This window comes from Lethenteron reissneri, chromosome 25 (assembly GCF_015708825.2).
Source record: "Lethenteron reissneri isolate LAM-NWPU_2019-01 chromosome 25, ASM1570882v1, whole genome shotgun sequence".
Lineage (NCBI taxonomy): Eukaryota > Metazoa > Chordata > Hyperoartia > Petromyzontiformes > Petromyzontidae > Lethenteron > Lethenteron reissneri.
The window spans coordinates 5,853,705-5,871,675 of record NC_083803.1 but is presented as its reverse complement, the minus strand read 5'-3'; the positions used below and the strand labels follow the sequence as shown (position 1 = coordinate 5,871,675).

At 41.9% G+C, this 17,971-nt stretch overlaps 2 protein-coding genes across 3 annotated transcripts; both read left to right on the top strand.

Moving 5' to 3' along the window:
- LOC133346908 (free fatty acid receptor 2-like) lies at positions 1 to 5,557 on the top strand. Its single transcript, XM_061558736.1, has 2 exons — positions 1 to 138; positions 2,313 to 5,557. The coding sequence occupies exon 2, from the start codon at positions 2,320 to 2,322 to the stop codon at positions 3,229 to 3,231; it is 912 nt and encodes a 303-aa protein (XP_061414720.1). The 5' UTR covers positions 1 to 138; positions 2,313 to 2,319; the 3' UTR covers positions 3,232 to 5,557.
- An 8,642-nt stretch (positions 5,558 to 14,199) lies between these two features.
- On the top strand, positions 14,200 to 17,971 carry LOC133346907 (proteinase-activated receptor 1-like). Of its 2 annotated transcripts, none has more exons than XM_061558735.1 (2): positions 14,200 to 14,551; positions 16,815 to 17,971. In XM_061558735.1, exon 2 carries the CDS (start codon positions 16,822 to 16,824, stop codon positions 17,728 to 17,730), a length of 909 nt encoding a protein of 302 aa, XP_061414719.1. In that variant the 5' UTR covers positions 14,200 to 14,551; positions 16,815 to 16,821; the 3' UTR covers positions 17,731 to 17,971. The 2 variants fall into 2 exon arrangements, with proteins under 2 accessions (XP_061414719.1, XP_061414718.1); XM_061558734.1 differs by having other exon boundaries at positions 16,801 to 17,971.

The window sequence follows — 17,971 nt, the reverse complement described above, 5'->3', positions numbered from 1 at the left end:
CAGTCACTTGCACAGAAGGCTTTATCATGCGGGGCGTATTTACGTCTGATGGTTTTTCAACACGACTTGATATCTGTGGGACATCACCATCTCGACGCTGAAGACAACGGGCATAGAAGACATCTGGCTACTACAAAAGTACGTTTACCGCTTTTGAAGTTGCAGTAATGTTGATGTGGTAAAACGATTAGTGGGTTTATATAATAAATTCAGAAATGGTAATCTGTGAACTGCCAGTATGAAGTGAGCATCTGGCATATGGTAAAGCTCATCATTTCAGAACGTTTAAGAAAACGGAGCACATTCAGCATAATGCAATTATAACCAATGAAAATGCAAAAAATCTTATTTTGGAACCAAATGTTGATATACCACATCAACACAGGTACCCCAGACTATAACGGTACAATCGTATATAGTTACTGCAATAGAAAATCATAATTTAATATGACTAAGCGAAAGTGTTGACACATGAGCAATGAAGTTCATCACTAAATAATGATACCACAATGTGTTTCATATCCATATTGGGTATAATATCTTACTATTATTTCTTGTTAAATTTATTTCAAAATAGCCAATGAAATCGATTGAATATAATTTGTCCTTACAGTTTCGATAAGAGGCAAACCAATGGATAGTTGTGACTGCATACAAATGTTTATTACTGCACTACACAACGGGATTCTAGATTAAAAACTAATTTCTTTACAAGTTATTTTATGCTTAGTTTGTTGTCCTTCCCCCACACCTACGTTTAGCATGGTTGACTAAGTACGGTGTGAAAAAAGTTAAACATACATGCATAACAACATTTTAATACTCTACATAGATTAAGTATTTTGTTATATACATAAGGCTCACGATAATACCAAGTATTATCTTACTTTTCGATTTAAAGCTTTCGTGACTGCAGGGATTAATATTTTTGGTTCTTTTGGTAAAGTCACGTAGAAGGGAAATAATAAAATAATAATAAATTTTACAAAATAAAACATAATAAAATTCTCACGATGTTTCGGCCACAACGCAAGCAGCCGTCCTCAGGTGAAGAACCGAGCTGTCGGAAAGACAGCATCCTAATGAACACTGCTAAGCTTGGCAGCGTATTTTAAGCTGGGTGGGAGGAGGAGAGCGCCTTGACAAAGGAGTTTACATATCAACAGGGTAATTTAGCATGTTGATGACAAATGCAGATATGAGGTGAGTCACTCCTTGTCGAATGTGTAGGCGGTGGGGGGGGGGGTCTCAAAGTCAAATTATGCTCGTGTATTATGTAGAATTAGCAGTAATAAAGGGAGGGAAATTTTACTAAAGGTACTAAGAGGGAGCAAAGAAATATGTCAATGGGAGAGTGGTAGCAGGAAACTTGCAGCGGAGCAAAAAACTCCGATCCGTGAAGAGAATACAAACGCTATATAGTCAATGCCAGCGAATGGAATGCGGTCTGAAAGTCACCGTAAACGTGAACACAATCAATCAAGACCCGAAATGGTTTATCACGTCCTTCCAATGATTGCTGAGCCAGAATCCATCTTCTCGGTTAAAATTGTATATTTGTATATGTGGAATGGCCTCATGAACGAATCTTTCATGGTAGCCGGATGGCTTGCAGAGAACCTCCGTCTTGGAGAAGTCGATGTCATGTTAGCCCACTGAATTATAACAATGATCTGCCACGGCTGAGAATTTTATGTTTTATTTTTATGATTTTATTATTTCCCTTCTACGTGACTTTTACCGAAAGAACCAAGAATATTATCTTACTGTTAATTATTTTAACTCCCCCCCCCCCCATTGAATTAGCAAGACGATTGCTACCATAGAAGTGTGGCATTGTCAACACTGGCTCGCGGTCGCTGAGATGAGCATTAACTGATGCTCATTTGCGTAATAGCCTCAGCGTCACTAATTGCGCTCTGATGTCAGTCATGACACAAATACATTCCCACTCGGAGCTGCCACAGAAAGCCGTGTAACACTGGCCCCACGTTAGATAACGGCCTCTGGAAGGTGACATCACAGAACTACATCTCAGGTCCCTTCAAGTGCCTCTCATCTGCACTGGCTGCTCAACCTCCTCGTATGCCCTGACAAAGGGCATTTGATTGCATACCTATTGAACATAAATATTGTTCGAAATACACTTTCATTATGTGCATATCACGAATTTATTGGGCTTTTAAAGTATTTGTTTTACATCTTTATATTGTCCAAATACGTTTTTTAAAGGGCACTGTAGTACTGTGTAAATGGATACATTGATAACTAGTTGCTGTATCTGTGTACTGACGTTAACGTCACTCATCCAGGTCAACTATGCAATTAACCGAAGATGTGGTGCCGGCTGTCAGCTGCCTGGTGGTCGTGCTCGCCCTGCCGCTCAACCTCGTGGCCATCTACATCCTCTGTGCGTGCATCAAGAGGAAGTCCTCCACCACCATGCTGATGATCAACCTGGCCGTAGCAGATGTCCTCTTCGTCTGCTGCCTATTCTTCATCATCCCGTACTACTTTATGGCAAACGTGTGGGTCTTCGGACTTTTCCTCTGCCACTTCGTCTACACGGTCTTCTTTACGACCACCTACGTGAGCACCCTGTCCATGATGGCCATCTCTGTGGACCGCTACCTCGCCATCCTGTACCCCATCAAGTCCAAGGTGTGGAGGAACAAGGTGTGGGGCTGCATGGCGAGTGCCATCATCTGGGTGGTGGTATTAATCCACATTTTACCCATTAATCTGGTCAACTTGATGAATATCGACCCAGCTCACAACACGAGTGAAGCTGCCTCCTCCTGCTATGATAACTTCAGCCAAGATGACTTGCATTTCATAGAGGGTCTTCGGTTAGTGCTGTGCATAGTCTTGTACGTGATTCCGCTGTTCGTCACATCCTACTGCTACGCCTCCATCATGAAAGTGCTCCTCTCCAAAAATGTTCTCAGCATGCGGAAAGAAAAGAAGACACGTGCCATTAAGCTGATCATAATTACGATGCTCATTTATCTGTTTTGTTTTGGTTGTTACAATGCTACGCATGTCATCGGTTATGTTAGCCACTCTAACATATGGTGGCGCCCGCTGTCACTTGTGTTCAACACCTTCAACTGCATGCTGGACCCTCTCATCTACTACTTTGCCTCATTCACCTGCCAGGAGGTCCTGAAACGATACTTCAGCCAAAAAAGACGGCTCAGCAATGGCAATGAAGCACCTCTGGATACCTAGCATCGAAAGCAAAACGGATGTGCTTGACTTTTCAAGAAAAATATGACATCTTAAACACTTTCTTTTCATTTTATCAACTGCAGAGCCCCTATCCATTTCATTGAACTAATGGTATATGCACGTTTCTTTGCAGGACCCTATGAATATGAACGTACAAGAACGTGTGATGGTAGTAACATTTGCAATAAGATGGGGTTCCTTGTCATTACGCAAACATCGTTTAGAAGTAGCTGAATGAACGTTTTCCAAATCACTTGATGAGACGCAGTGGCATCAGATCCCTGGACAGCTCCATCTCCGGATTTAACGCCTTTGGATTCCTTTGCACGGGGCTTTATCAAGTCAGAGGTGGTATCAAACACGAGCTAGAGATCTGCAAGGTTTAGGATATCATACCTATATATTGGCGGCAGTTCCAAAAAAAGAACTCCACAGATACTGCAAAATGCGTTCCGCAATGCGGCTGACATATTTGAACTGTGCCCAGATATTGACGGTGCTGATGCTTGAGTGTTAAGTTTGGTACCAGTGCCAATGCTGTGTGCGGAGGTGAGACCGAATACGTCTAGTCGAGACCTTCCCTTCCCCACCAGTGACGTGGGCATTCCAACGTCCCCGTAGCGAGTGTGTCCATCGCCGGTGTTCAGCCTTTCCGAGACTCATCCCTCTCTCGCTTCCATACTGGCATCACGCACACGCCCTTCACCCGCGTAAACATTCCGGGCTGGGCCCGACCGGATTACGTGGGTCACCCGGCCACCGGGCGCTTGTCCGCGAACACCACCTTCAGGACGAACTCTGATTTGTATTATTGCGTAATTTACCCTAAATTGCTTTGCTTTCAATGAAAGTAGAGGGGCGTTTCATGGAAGCCCTGTATTTTGTATGCTCAAGGTGTCCGCAGAATCGGTCACTTGCTTCAGCGAACGTACTCTTGAGTCTTGAGGCCTACGGTGGAATGCAAAATGCATGCGCTTAAATTAGATGGAGACGCAGTATGTTACAGGCATCAATGGGATAGGTAATTTGCTTTAAACAAATAAATAATAAATTTCTTCCCCCTGATGACTCCCCTCGTGGCGTCTTAACTGACCAAAACAAGCCTCTCACCAGTTGAAATTATGACAAAGTATCCATGTTTGTACTGAGGACACGTGACATGGCATAATTGTCAATCTATGTAGAGTATTACATGCACCTGTTTGTTGGAGGTTGAATCTACCATATGTGGGTTTCAGCTTTGGGGGTTTCATGAGTACAAATCATCTTTTATATTTTTTGACTTGGTTAGTAATGGTTACTCCATTACGATATAAATCTGCTCAGTTTAAAGCGTACATTTCACGCATTTGGCATAGAAATTGTGCTTCCAATATCTCACACAGCAACGATGATCACGCAGAATTGGTACTTTTCTAATCTTTCAGAGCAACTAGAGGCTGCTCATCACCCACTTCTTGAAATCGTTCATCTCCTTCTCTGTTGTTGGTATTGTTAGATCCAAATGTGCCAAGTCTATGTCGACTACGTCTTCCAATCTGCTCTGAGCTCTTCCTATTTTCCATCGTGTCGGTTTCTGTTGCATCAGCTCTCACGATGTCCTCAATCAAACTTGAGTAGATATCCGAATTATTGTGACCTCTTGTCTCATCCTTTACCTGTCACCTACCTTTGTTTGCCCTTGGATTCGTATAATCTTATGAAGGCAACACTGCTCGCATCCCGCCATTGATCAGTCTCACACCACCAGCTGGACAAACTCATACATATTGTCCATCTTCTCAATTTGAAGTCTGTGAAAGTCTTACACAAGCCGACATGTATTTGTATTCTCTTGTATGTGTTGTTATTTCATAGAAGCCAAAAGTAACTATATAGTTTTGCCAATATTTTAACAAATGTATAAATGATATATCATTTTGTTCCCAGTCCACCTTTAATAAGTGCACGAGGTATATATATTGTGATGCGTTTCCAGTTGTCTCCCAAACAAATGTCTTAATTTTTTCAGCGAACTTGTTGTTGATGAATTTTGTTTTTCTCATCTTGATCCGAACTTTAAAACAATTACCTTCATCTTGATTTGAAGTTTTGGTGACTGCAGGAATCCATACTCTTTGGTCCTTTCGGTAAAGTCACATAGGTGACTTTACCGAAAGGTAGGTGACTTTACCTTCAATAATATAAAACATTTACCTGTAATTCATTGTCCATTTGTTATTGTAATCATTGTATCATCAGCAACACAGAGATGTATATATGGTTATCCATTAATGTTTACGCTCTTATTTCCCCAATTCGATGTATTGAATAAAACATTTTCTGATGTTCCTGTGAAGAACTGTGGTGAAAGTATCTCTCCTTACCTGACTCTCCTTCTGATATGTAATTTGTTTAATTGTGACATGTAATCTCACTGTGGCTGTTCCATGTTTTTCGTTATTTATTGATGTCTTTTTTATATCGGTCTTAATTATTGGGCAACTTCATCGTGTTTCAACGAGTCAAATGCTGAATCGTAATCTGCAAAAGCAAGGCATAATGTTACACGATATTCTTTGGATTTTTCCAGAATATTTTTCATTGTATGTATGTGATCGATGGTAGAGAAACATTTCCAAAGCCTGGCTTGCTTACAATTTCTGGTTGGTCTCAAATGTTCCTCCTAATTTTCTGTTCCCATTGGTCATTGTGCATTCGTAGAGTGGAAAGTCATGGAGTCACCCAAGCTCTCACAAACCAAGGCCTAAACAACATATATCTAGAAAATATAAAAACACATTTACAAAGATAGAACAGCTACACTGAGATTGCATGAAGAAAGTAAACAGTGCATATGTTATAAGGGCAGCCAGGCAAGGAGATAAATCTTCGGACACAATGACCACCATTCACTAATTCTTCAAAGGGATCCTTGACAAATACAAAAATGAGGCACATTTCCCAACAGCTAATGGACATATTGCAAATGCATTCTTAGCATCATCGCTGTTTGATATTCACAATGGTTGGAGAAGACATAACATTTCAACCTCTACTTGGTGAGTACACAACAATATATGCAAGCCTTGGCAAATTTTACACCATCTTGGTAGATTTACTGGCAAGCACACTTTAGATTTTTATTACAAGTGAACACATGCCAGAGGTCACGACTGACTTAGAATTAAACTTCACTCAGAATAGCACGTTTCTGCTCCCAGGGCACCACCTTTCCCAAACACATTCCTGCGGAGGGAGCTGGTAGGAACGTTGGGTTGCTCGGTCAATGGCCAGGGGTGTATTCCGCAAATATGCCCGACTGTGAGGGCGGGCACAAGCCGGCGTGAGTAGGTTAAACGTTGAGTTTTATAAGGGCACCACGGGGTGACCAGCCCCTCCCCACCCAGCCCCACCCCTCCCACCCCCCACCCAGCCCCACCCTCCTCACCCAGCCCCTCCCCACCCTCCCTACCCAGCCCCTCCCCACCCTCCCCACCCAGCCCCTCCCCACCCAGCCCCTCCCCACCCTCCCCTCCCCACCTAGCCCTACCCTCCCCACTCAGCCCCTCCCCACCCTCCCCTCCCCACCCAGCCCCTCCCTCCCCACCCAGCCCCTCCCTGCACGACGGACACAGTAATCCCCTGTGGGCTGGTGTAACCAGGAGGTTCCTACCAGTATAATTATAAGTCCTGCTGCCTTCTAACATCATTGAGATACTAACAAATACACACGTGTATATTCATCAATTCAACCGAATTGTTTTCCCCAAATGTATTTCAATGCCTTTCATTGCCGTGGCTGTTATTCCGTAAGCGCTACGTAACCAAAGTTTGGAATTCGCACAGAATTTGGTGAAAAGTTAACCCAAGCATGCATACTTGGCTTTGTTCAACTGACATCTGGAACGCATGTGTTAGATGTGTATGAATTACATTTTCCATTCCAGTACAAACAAAATCACACATTTTATTTAATTAATATCCGTTGCAATTCAAAATGGATATGAAATACGTGCAATTAAATAACCGACAATTAGAGAAAAGTCAACACACGACACTGAATTGTAGTTATGTCAGCTTAAGGCCATTCGTATATTTGACGTTATTTTGGCTAATGAATGGGTTTTTGTAACCTTTTCAGTTATCCTAATTTTAACAGATGTATGTAATGCACATGTATAATTTGAGTGACTCTACATACAGGAATACACAAAGCGTTATCATTTCCAATGACTAATCACAACACAAAAATGCTAAATTAACATATCTGAACCTGCAGCATTTTTCCTTTCGAGAACAACTCTTATCATTATTCAACCAACAATGCACCAGACAGCATTGTCTTCAGGTGAAGAGTAAAATGCGAATCACGTCGACCCTCTCAAGACCACACAACGCCTTAATCTATGCGAGCAAGGATCGAAGTTGTCAAACTTGATTTTGCTGCTTGTGTTAGAAGTAATGAATCAGCCAAGAGTATCTGCCACAAAGATGCTTTGTTTCGGTGGGCAGGGTACTTGAACGGCTGTGGCTGATCTAAATTTATGAGCAGGTGAGTATACATAGCAACTACTGCACGTGTAGTAGGTTCAAGGAGACTTGGACGACGTAGTCGGAGGCACACTTATTTATTAACCACAGTGTAAATTACAGGCCGAGATATACAACATTCGAAGGGGTATCGGCCCCTTCACCCGTCTAACAGGGAGATCCCACAATCTCTGTCCCGGCTAGCCTACTCCTAGGTCCTCCACTACAGGGCTAGGGGAGGCTAGCTGACCCAGCTCTGGTTAAGCTGGGATTACGGCACCCTGAGTCCCCAGACCGGCTCTTACAAGAACATCGGCTCTGGGATCCCAGGCGAGTCCAGACGCTTAAGCCTTTGGGCGCCAGGCGCTGGGTTCCCAGGGGGTCCAGACGCTTAAGCCTCTGGGCGCCAGGCGTTGAGTTCCCAGGCGCTTAATCCCCTGGGCGCCGCCAACGGGGGGGGGGGGGGGGGGGCTGTGTGTGCTCTGTGGGATGTCTGGTGGCGCACACGGCCCCACCCCTCGTTGGACCAGGCATAAAAGGAGAGCTCCCTGGACGATCGGGGCCCAGTTGTAACTCAAGACCCAAGACCCACGACCAGCCATCTGAAGACCCTGGGATGCTGTGAGAGCCAGTGGTGGGACTCTGGAACTCCCGACTCTACGACCTTGTGAGGATGAGCGTAGCCAGAGTAGAGTATCTAGGCTGTGTAGCTAGGCTGTGTACCTAGGCTGTAACAGAGTATCAGGACTGTTGGAGTGTTGTATTGTAATAAAGAAGTTACATCTACAAGTGTCTCCGGAACCCGTTACATTTGTATCAATCTACATCAAATGTTGAAGCTCAGAGGGTGCCACCTGCCATGCATTGTCTGAACAGCACAGCCTCGCCAACCCTCGCTTGGAGAGATAGGCAGTGATCTCCACTGCAGAAAAATAAATTTTCACACAAAATATAAACGTACTCCTCTACTTACGAACTAGTTAGGTTCCTGAGGTTTGTTCGTAAGTCGATTTGTTCATCAGTCCAACTTTACTCCCGTCGATTCCAAACATGTCGTACGGCATGTACACTAAACACGGGGAATGGCTTTAAAAGTTGTATACTCTCCTGTAGATGTAGATGCCACTGGTTCTTCATGTTCTGCCGATGTAGATGCCACTGGTTCTTCATGTTCTGCATGATGTAGATGCAACCACCCCCATCTATTGCGCGGCGGTTGAACTTAGGACTCTTGGTCCGAACAGGCAACTGGACAGACGGACATGTTACTGGTAAGAACCCACTGGTTCCACCAGCCCACAGGGGATTATTGTGTCCGTCCGTCGTGCAGGGAGGGGCTGGGTGGGGAGGGAGGCGCTGGGTGGGGAGGGGAGGGTGGGGAGAGGCTGGGTGGAGAGGGTGGGGAGGGGCTGGTCACCCCGTGGTGCCCTTATAAAATCAACGTTTAACCTACTCACGCCGGCTTGTGCCCGCCCTCACAATCGGGCATATTTGCGGAATACACTACGCCGCCTTTGACCCTGGCCATTGACCGAGCAACCCAACGTTTCTACCAGCTCCCTCCGCAGGAATGTGTTTGTTAGTATATCTCTGAAAGTTCGTAAGTAAAGTGTTCGTCGTAAGTAGAGGAGTCCCTGTATTTGTGCAATTTGTGATAACAAAGTGATTTCCCTATGGCCCAACGACTGCAGCTGCGGCCTCAATAAATGTAATTTATAGATAAGATATGTGTATTGTACTTCATGGACCACAATGTTTTCAGAAAGCAAATGTAATAATAAATAAATAAAATTTTATTAATTTTTTTAAAATACTATAACGTAATACACTCAAGAGATAGCGAACAAATAATACGGAATTTAAAAATGTTTTGAATAATTCAGAGCGACATGGAGCTATTTTAATTTAGTACTATAATTGTAAAATATTGTTTTAATGTACAATCGTGTAATTTATATAAATAAGCTACTCAAGAGGAGATGTATCATAAGCTTAAAATTTTACAAATGCCTATTCTTGAATCCCTGCAGTCACGAAAGCTTTAAATCGAAATTTTACAAATACCTATTAAGCAAGATCAATATACCAATAGTATTGTCTCAGCTTACAGACGCTCTTACGATTCAAGCAGCATGTGAGATGAGAAATCTAATTCTATTCAAACAGATCCCAGTGTTGCAAACAGAGTACATTAAACATTCTCACTGCTGTCAATGTTGTGACAGTAAAGTTCTCATTTACTGGAGGTGACACGTGCTGTGTTCCAGGGCACAACATGTCCCATGCTGCCTCATGCTGATGTGATTGCACAAACATGTAACCGTATTAGATTTAACAATTGTACAGTTGTATCACTTGGGCGGTCAAATTAAAATGCCTCTACCGCCAGGCCAATCGAGATATGTACGCACAAAAAGAGGACCCACACAAACATCATTCTTAAAGAGGAGAGGACACATGCAAAATGAGAACATAAAATATGTGCATGCATGCATGAATACTTCATGTAAACCGCAGTCTTCTTGGTTCTTTCGGTAAAGTCACGTATAATGGAAATAATAAAATAATAAAAATAAAACATAATAAAATAATTCTCACGACGTTTCGGCCACAACGCAAGCAGCCGTCCTCAGGTGAAGAACAGTCTGTCAAGAAGACCGAAAGAACCAAGAAGATGAATCCCTGCAGTCACGAAAGCTTTAAATCGAAAAGTAAACCGCAGTGTTTTTATTTAGGGTACGCACACAGTGCCAGAATTGATTTGCGCTTGCCACTCCTTTCGGCTAATTTATGCTTGCAACTACTGCACATGTTGGCTAATCGCACCACTCACTCACACACTTTGAGCATTTCTCCTAAGTTTTCCTGTCTGATAGGAATCGCAGACGCATATGGCGTATAGATGAATGATATGGTAAATATTGCTACAAAATTTCAAGGAGTTTTCTGTAAATAATCAAAGCAATATCAAGGCAATGTGTATGTTTACATTTGTGTACTCTATCGATGTACACAACGTACGTGCAAATTGATGTGGACATCCTGGTTACCTTTGACACCATGTGGTTGCCATGCTAATCCTAAATGAGGAAGACACGTACTGTAGATACAGCAAATAATTACATACACAGCCTAATGTATCATTCTTGACGACACCTTGTAAAGACCATTGCAAATTCTGGTCAAAAACATCAATTAGACAAATAACAGTATTTATTTGTCAATCCATGGCTGGATGCGTATCGGTCACGGAGGTTGTTTGACTATACTTGACGATGCTGGTCAGTGTAAGTTGGTAAAGAGGGGTCCAGCACCAGCTCAGATATCACCTGCTACTGATGTTTTAGCGGTCGCTGACAATCAAACTCAGATTGCTTGGTTTGTAGTGAGCTATTCAATCTGCCAGCACCCCAGGTGGACGGATGGTCGACCTTTATTTATAACCCACATAAGAGGCCATTGAGACTCGAAGTCCTATTATCAAGCGAGACCTGAGTTGCCAAACAGATGGTGGAGATGTGCATATCTGTGTATCAACATTGCACTTAAGTAGTGAGGCTTGGGGTAAATCTCAACAAGCTATGAGTAATGAGGAGTCAGAACCCAGTCACACTAACATATGACATCGTAGGCAGCAAATAATAACAGCACCACAGCCTAAGATCCTTATGATATATATTAAACATTTAGCCACATTCTGAAAGTACCATTCCCAATTTCTAAACTCCTGCATCCCTTATGTGTTGTATGCAATTCAAGGTACTGTCACTATATGAACACATTTCCATCAAAACCAAGGGACTGCGTGTTTATCCACAGGCCTGTAGGTTTTGGGAAATAATTTCAGGAATATATCTCGATTATAATAAAGTTTAGAAAGCGGTGCACAAGTTAAGATTAGGGTGCTTCTTAGTATGGTGGATCAGTTTATTCGGTTTTCACAGCACAAATACGGAATCCGTTCAAATCAAGTTGCGAGCCAATATGTTCACTGTGTAGAAACTAAGCAACGTAGCCCCGTGTATTGTTTAAGGTGCAGTGAGTTGATGCACCTGTGTATGAGCGCAGACCAATTTGGTCAACGGATGTGGGATATAAAAGGAGCTTGCAATTTAGCGCTTGGATTCAGTGAGTGGTTGGGTGGAAGCATCATTTGCATCTTTTGCCAAGAAATATATTACAACCAAAAGTAAACTTGATCTCAAGAACAAAATATGCAAGGCCCCCAAGGGATCATGGGATTCCAAAGACAATCACAGAGGTCTGGCCCCAATCCAACATTCACTATAAGCACTGTTACAATTTAGTTGAATGTTGCTTAACAGATCTTGTATGCCCAGCCTCAACAATTTCAGCTGTCAAGCCGCTGAAGTTATGGGGTGCAAGAATCACGCACTGTGTGCATGAGTTTCAGCCACAGCATGCCAATGAGAGGCAGGCCTGCACCATTTACAACCCTTCTTAATAATAAACACATGCTGAATTAAAAAGCCGAAGACACCCACACATGCAACATGGGTACAGAATGTAATAGAGTATTTCTTTTTGACCCTTTGGGTCATGTTCCACCCTGTAATTGCTATTCGTTAGTCTGGCATTTGTTTATTAAAGTCCAAATTTTCTTAATTCATCTATCACGCAACACATACTGTTCTATTCCTTGCAACTGCGTTACTACAAGTATGCAGTAAAGTGTTATTAATAATATTGTCTGTTTTTGGTTGTTACTTTCATTCCAATACCACGTAGTACATTTCAATCATGACAGTACATGACTGCAACTGCAATTCCATCCAGTAAACGCTTATGAATACAATTGCCATCCAGCAGTGGATTAATCATGGCTGGTAATAATGATATAATAAAAAAAAATGTATTAAATCTATCTTCTTGGTTCTTTCGGTAAAGTCACGTAGAAGGGAAATAATAAAATAATAAAAAATTAAGCATTAATAAAAATACAATTCTCACGAAGTTTCGGCCACAACGCAAGCAGCCGTCCTCAGGTGAAGAACAGGTTTGTTGGAAAGACAGCGTCTTCACCTGAGGACGGCTGCTTGCGTTGTGGCCGAAACGTCGTGAGAATTGTATTTTATTACGTTTTATTTTTATTATTTTATTATTTCCCTTCTACGTGACTTTACCGAAAGAACCAAGAAGATGAATCCCTGACGTCACGAACGCTTTAAATCGGTATTAAATCTATTTTCATGATTTTTTAATGAAAATGCATAGGACAGCAGCTCTATCATACCGCAAGTTCCAGCAAAGTCAGACACATAATTTCTTCCACAGTGATTTTTTTTATTTAAAACACATTTGAAATACTGTACGTTGTTTATTTTGTGTGCCCAAAACTGATCTTTTGTAAAGTAACATATAGCAGATGTTTTGGTAACATGCTTGGAAAAAAGCCAAAATTAGTTATTTTTTTAATATGTGGTTTCTAGCACCGAGCCAAGACGCAGAGCGTATGTCTGCCCATCTGTACGTGCCAATAGGCAGCTACACATTTACCGGGAAGTGTTGCAAAGGCCTGTTTCATGAAACCTGTCTAATTCCCCACATTTGCTAAAACAGCCAAAGTGGATGTCTAGCAGAAATGTTATTCAATCACCAAATGTCTGCTGTAAAATAAATATATTGTCCAAAATGTGTTTCCTGTGCAGTATTATCCTCTACGGCCTATGTAAGTGAACCACTCCACTCCTTCTCACATTCATAGTGGGTACAAACAAGAATAATGTAATAATGTCCTTTATCCAGAAAAACCACACCGAGTCTCAACATTATTTTCAGACTTTTACAAATGCATCATCTACCAACCCTTGCCTCCAATACGTTGGATCACAATTGTGCGCAACCACAGCCGACTCAAGGTAAAGTAATGCACATTCCTGGCTTCTTGGAAACCAACAAGAATGGAAGATAGCCTTTGTATTCTTAGTTTTTTTCGGTAAAGTCACGTAGGTAAAAACATTAAAATTAACAAAGTAAAATAAAATAAAAATCACGACGTTTCGGAGGCAACACAAGCCTCCGTCTTCAGGTGGAACCGTCATACAGCTGTCGTGGCTGTGACGGTTCCACCTGAAGACGGAAGCTTGTGTTGCCTCCGAAACGTCGTGATTTTTATTTTATTTTACTTTGATTAATTTTAATGTTTTCACCTACGTGACTTTACCGAAAAAACCTAAGAATATGAATCCTTGCAGTCACGAAAGCTTCAAAGATAGCCTTTAATGCAGGGAGAACTGTTCTATAGCCACGAGGGCAAGGAGAGATCGTCTTGCTTATTACATAGATTCATCCACTCTGAACTCCATTGTTCTTTGGCTAACTCGATCATTGTTCCCTTTTAAACGCTCTCCCCAGACACTGTTGAGCAGAGCCTCTATAAGAACAGTATTACGTCCTTCACTGGAATTGCACAACATGTTCGGATTCTAACTCATCTGGTGTACATTGATCATGGGTCACATGCATAATAATGCCTTTCTGTTGACGGAAAGTACGACTAAAGGGCAAATTGCAAATGCCAGTAGACATTTTGCAAGTGGCAACTGCAATTGTTTGCGATTCCGGAGGCTTTACTCCAATCTTATTTTGGCATATATTGTCACAAAGTGGGTTTTATGTTGACACAAGGAACTCCTGTCACTTGCATAAAAGGGTAAAATATGAATTGAAGCTTTGCCTCTCGTGGTTTTTTTTTTACACGATGGACCTCAGTGGAACATCAGCATCATCATCGCTACGCTGAAGACTAAAGACTGCATTGGCAAAAAGACACCTGGCTACTACAAAAGTGAGTGTACCGCTGTTGAGGTTTCAGTCATGTTTATGTGCTAGAAAGTTTCATGGGATTATGTCCTCATTGCAGGAGAGTACTCGGTGAGCTGCCAGTGTTTAACGAAAGACAAATCTACTGCAAATTTTGGCCAGTCTGAAATATGGCAAACCTCACAAGTGCAGAATGTGTTAGAAAAAAGAGCATATTTATGGATAATCTATTAATAACCAATGGAAACACCATCAGCAACATTTTGGCATCTTGTTTTTCTATACACCAAAACTAGTATCCCAGATTATAAGTATACCACAATAGTGTATAGCTGCTGAATTAAAACATTACAATTTAAAATGACGAGGATGTGATAAGTGATTAATAAAGCCCATCGCTAACTTATACCGCCACAAGGTGTTTTCGTCTGCACTTTAGGCATATTACGTGACAGCAAATTTAAGTAAAAAAAAATAGAAAATCGACAACAGTGACTTTTGATTGCATGAGTTTTGTACTTACAGTGTAGACTTCGACACCCGTTGGGTCAGCGTTTCCTTCTGCGTTATGCAAGAACTTGACACAACAGCAGTAGGACGACAACCACAATAGTGTAAACATACTTTATATAAGTTCTCTAAGGTGTCCTTCATTTTTTTTAAGCCATACTTTTGCATGCATTGTTATTAATTATTTGACCCATATCTAATTGTTAAAATTGGTTATAACTACTCTTATTCGACTTACTGGTGAGCTGAAACAATGATAATTAGCGCACTAAACACTTGTGAGAGTGATAATTGACTTTGATGGGCTAAGTCAGTTGGTGGCGGGTTTTACAACAGGAATTTAGCCAGATCATTACGCGGCATTACCCAAAAACTATTTTGAATTAATAGTGTCTGCAAAAACCCCGGTTAAGTTATTTTACTTATGTTCTATAAAGTTACGTACAACAAGCTGACGAAACCATTTTGGTTATCTGTTGGAAGGACGCCATTGTAAAACACATCACAATATGTATAGATAGGGAGGTTATTAAAGATGGATCAGGATGGAAATCATGAAATAGAGAGGTGGACAAAAATAGCTTGGAGTGCTTTTGGAAAACGGAACTTAACGATGAAAATTTATTTTCTAAACTAAGAGTTTTCAATAAATGCATGTCACCTGGTATGACATAAAGATGGACATTGACAAAGAACGTGAAACAAAAGGGAAAAAATGCATTAAAAAGCATTTCATGTGCATGCTTGGAATTACACGGAGGCACAGGAAGGATAAAAAAACACGCAAGCAAGAGACATCGTATTGACTGTTAAGGAAAGGGAAGTGGACTTGGGCAGGGCACTTCATTAACAGGGATGATGACCGAGGCCGAAACTAGCAACAAAGTGATCGTCGAAGGAGAGAAGACACCCGACGTGACATTCGCAGTGAGGTTGAGGAACGAGTATCAGCTTGAGTGCAGAAGCCAGACGTATTATTCTTCTTCTTGGTTCTTTCGGTAAAGTCACGTAGAAGGGAAATAATAAAATAATAATAAATTAACATAAGAAAAATACATTTATATTTATTATTTTATTATGTCCCTTCTACGTGACTTTACCGAAAGAACCAAGAAGATGAATCCCTGCAGTCACGAAAGCTTTAAATCGAAATTTAGATGTATTCTTGTCATGTGAGACCATAGGAGATGGTGATGGCTTGGAGAGACCTTCATCCAGCAGTAAAGAGACCGTGGCTGATTATGATATAAATATATCCTATAGCAAGACTGGCTCACACCATGTAAATGTGGTATTGCCAACACTGTGGGGCAGGGCCGACAACTAAGATGAGCATTAACTAAAGCTAATTTTCATACTAGCGTTAGCGTCACTAAGTGTGCTGTCATGCAATAATGTGTGCATTTCCAATCAGAACTCTAAAGGATAGCCATGTAACATTATCCCTTATTAAAGCATGGCCTGCCGAAGTTGACATTACAGAACCACTTCTGAGTTCCTTTGATATAAGATTGGATGCTCCATTAGATGATACACCTTCTCACATGCCTGGATAGAAAGATGTTCATCACATACATATTCAAAATATTGTTTGTACAAAATATTTGCTAGTTGCTAATTACTAATACTTTTTTACATTTAACATTTAAATGTTGTGTCAATGCAAGTTTAAGTTTGCTGTCAGGTCAAATTATTAAAATGCAAATCCAGTACTCTGTATATGCTAAATTGATCATGAGTGACGTATCTGTGTACTGATGTTAGCGTCACTCATCCAGATCTACCATGGACTTAATCGAACACGTGGTGCCGGCTGTCAGCTGCCTGGTGGTCGTGCTCGCCCTGCCGCTCAACCTCGTGGCCATCTACATCCTCTGTGCGTGCATCAAGAGGAAGTCCTCCACCACCGTGCTGATGATCAACCTGGCCGTAGCAGATGTCCTCTTCGTCTGCTGCCTATTCTTCATCATCCCGTACTACTTCAAGGGGAACGTGTGGGTCTTCGGACTTTTCCTCTGCCACTTCGTCTACACGGTCTTCTTCACGACCACCTACGTGAGCATCCTGTCCGTGATGGCCCTCTCTGTGGACCGCTACTTCGCCATCCTGTACCCCATCAAGTCCAAGGTGTGGAGGAACAAGGTGTGGGGCTGCATGGCGAGTGCCATCACTTGGGTGATAGCATTCATGCACGTTGTGCCTATGAACGCGACCAAGATGATGAATATCAACACAGATCACAACACGAGCGAAGCCTCCTCCTGCTGCGATAATTTCGCCCCAGATGACCTGGAATTCATAGCGAGACTGCGGTTAGTGTTGTGCATTACCTTGTACGTGTTCCCACTGTTCGTCACATCCTACTGCTACGCCTCCATCATGAAAGTGCTCCTCTCCAATAATGTGCTCAACATGGGGCAAGAAAAGAAGACACGTGCCATTAGGCTGATCATAATTACGATGCTCATTTATCTGTTTTGTTTTGGTTGCTACAATGCTACGCATGTCATCGGTTATGTGAACCACCTTAACTTATGGTGGCGCCCGCTGTCACTTGTGTTCAACACTCTTAACTGCATGCTGGACCCTCTCATCTACTACTTTGCCTCAACAACTTGCCAGGAGGTGCTCAAAGAATACTTCACTAAAAGAACACAGTCCAGCAATGGCAACGAAGCAACTCTAGCGACCTAGAGTGGAACGCAAATGGATATGCTTCACTTAGATGCAGTCTCAGTGTGTCGCAAGCATCAATGGAAAAGGTAATTTTCTTCAACCGAATGAATCATCACTTTCTTCCCCATGATGACTTCGTCCATAGATCTTAACTGGTAAAACAAGCAGCTCGCCAGTTGGACTGCTGACAATTGTTTGAAATGTCAATCTTTGTGTACTGTATTTATGCACATATTTTTGTCTATTTCATGAAACACCA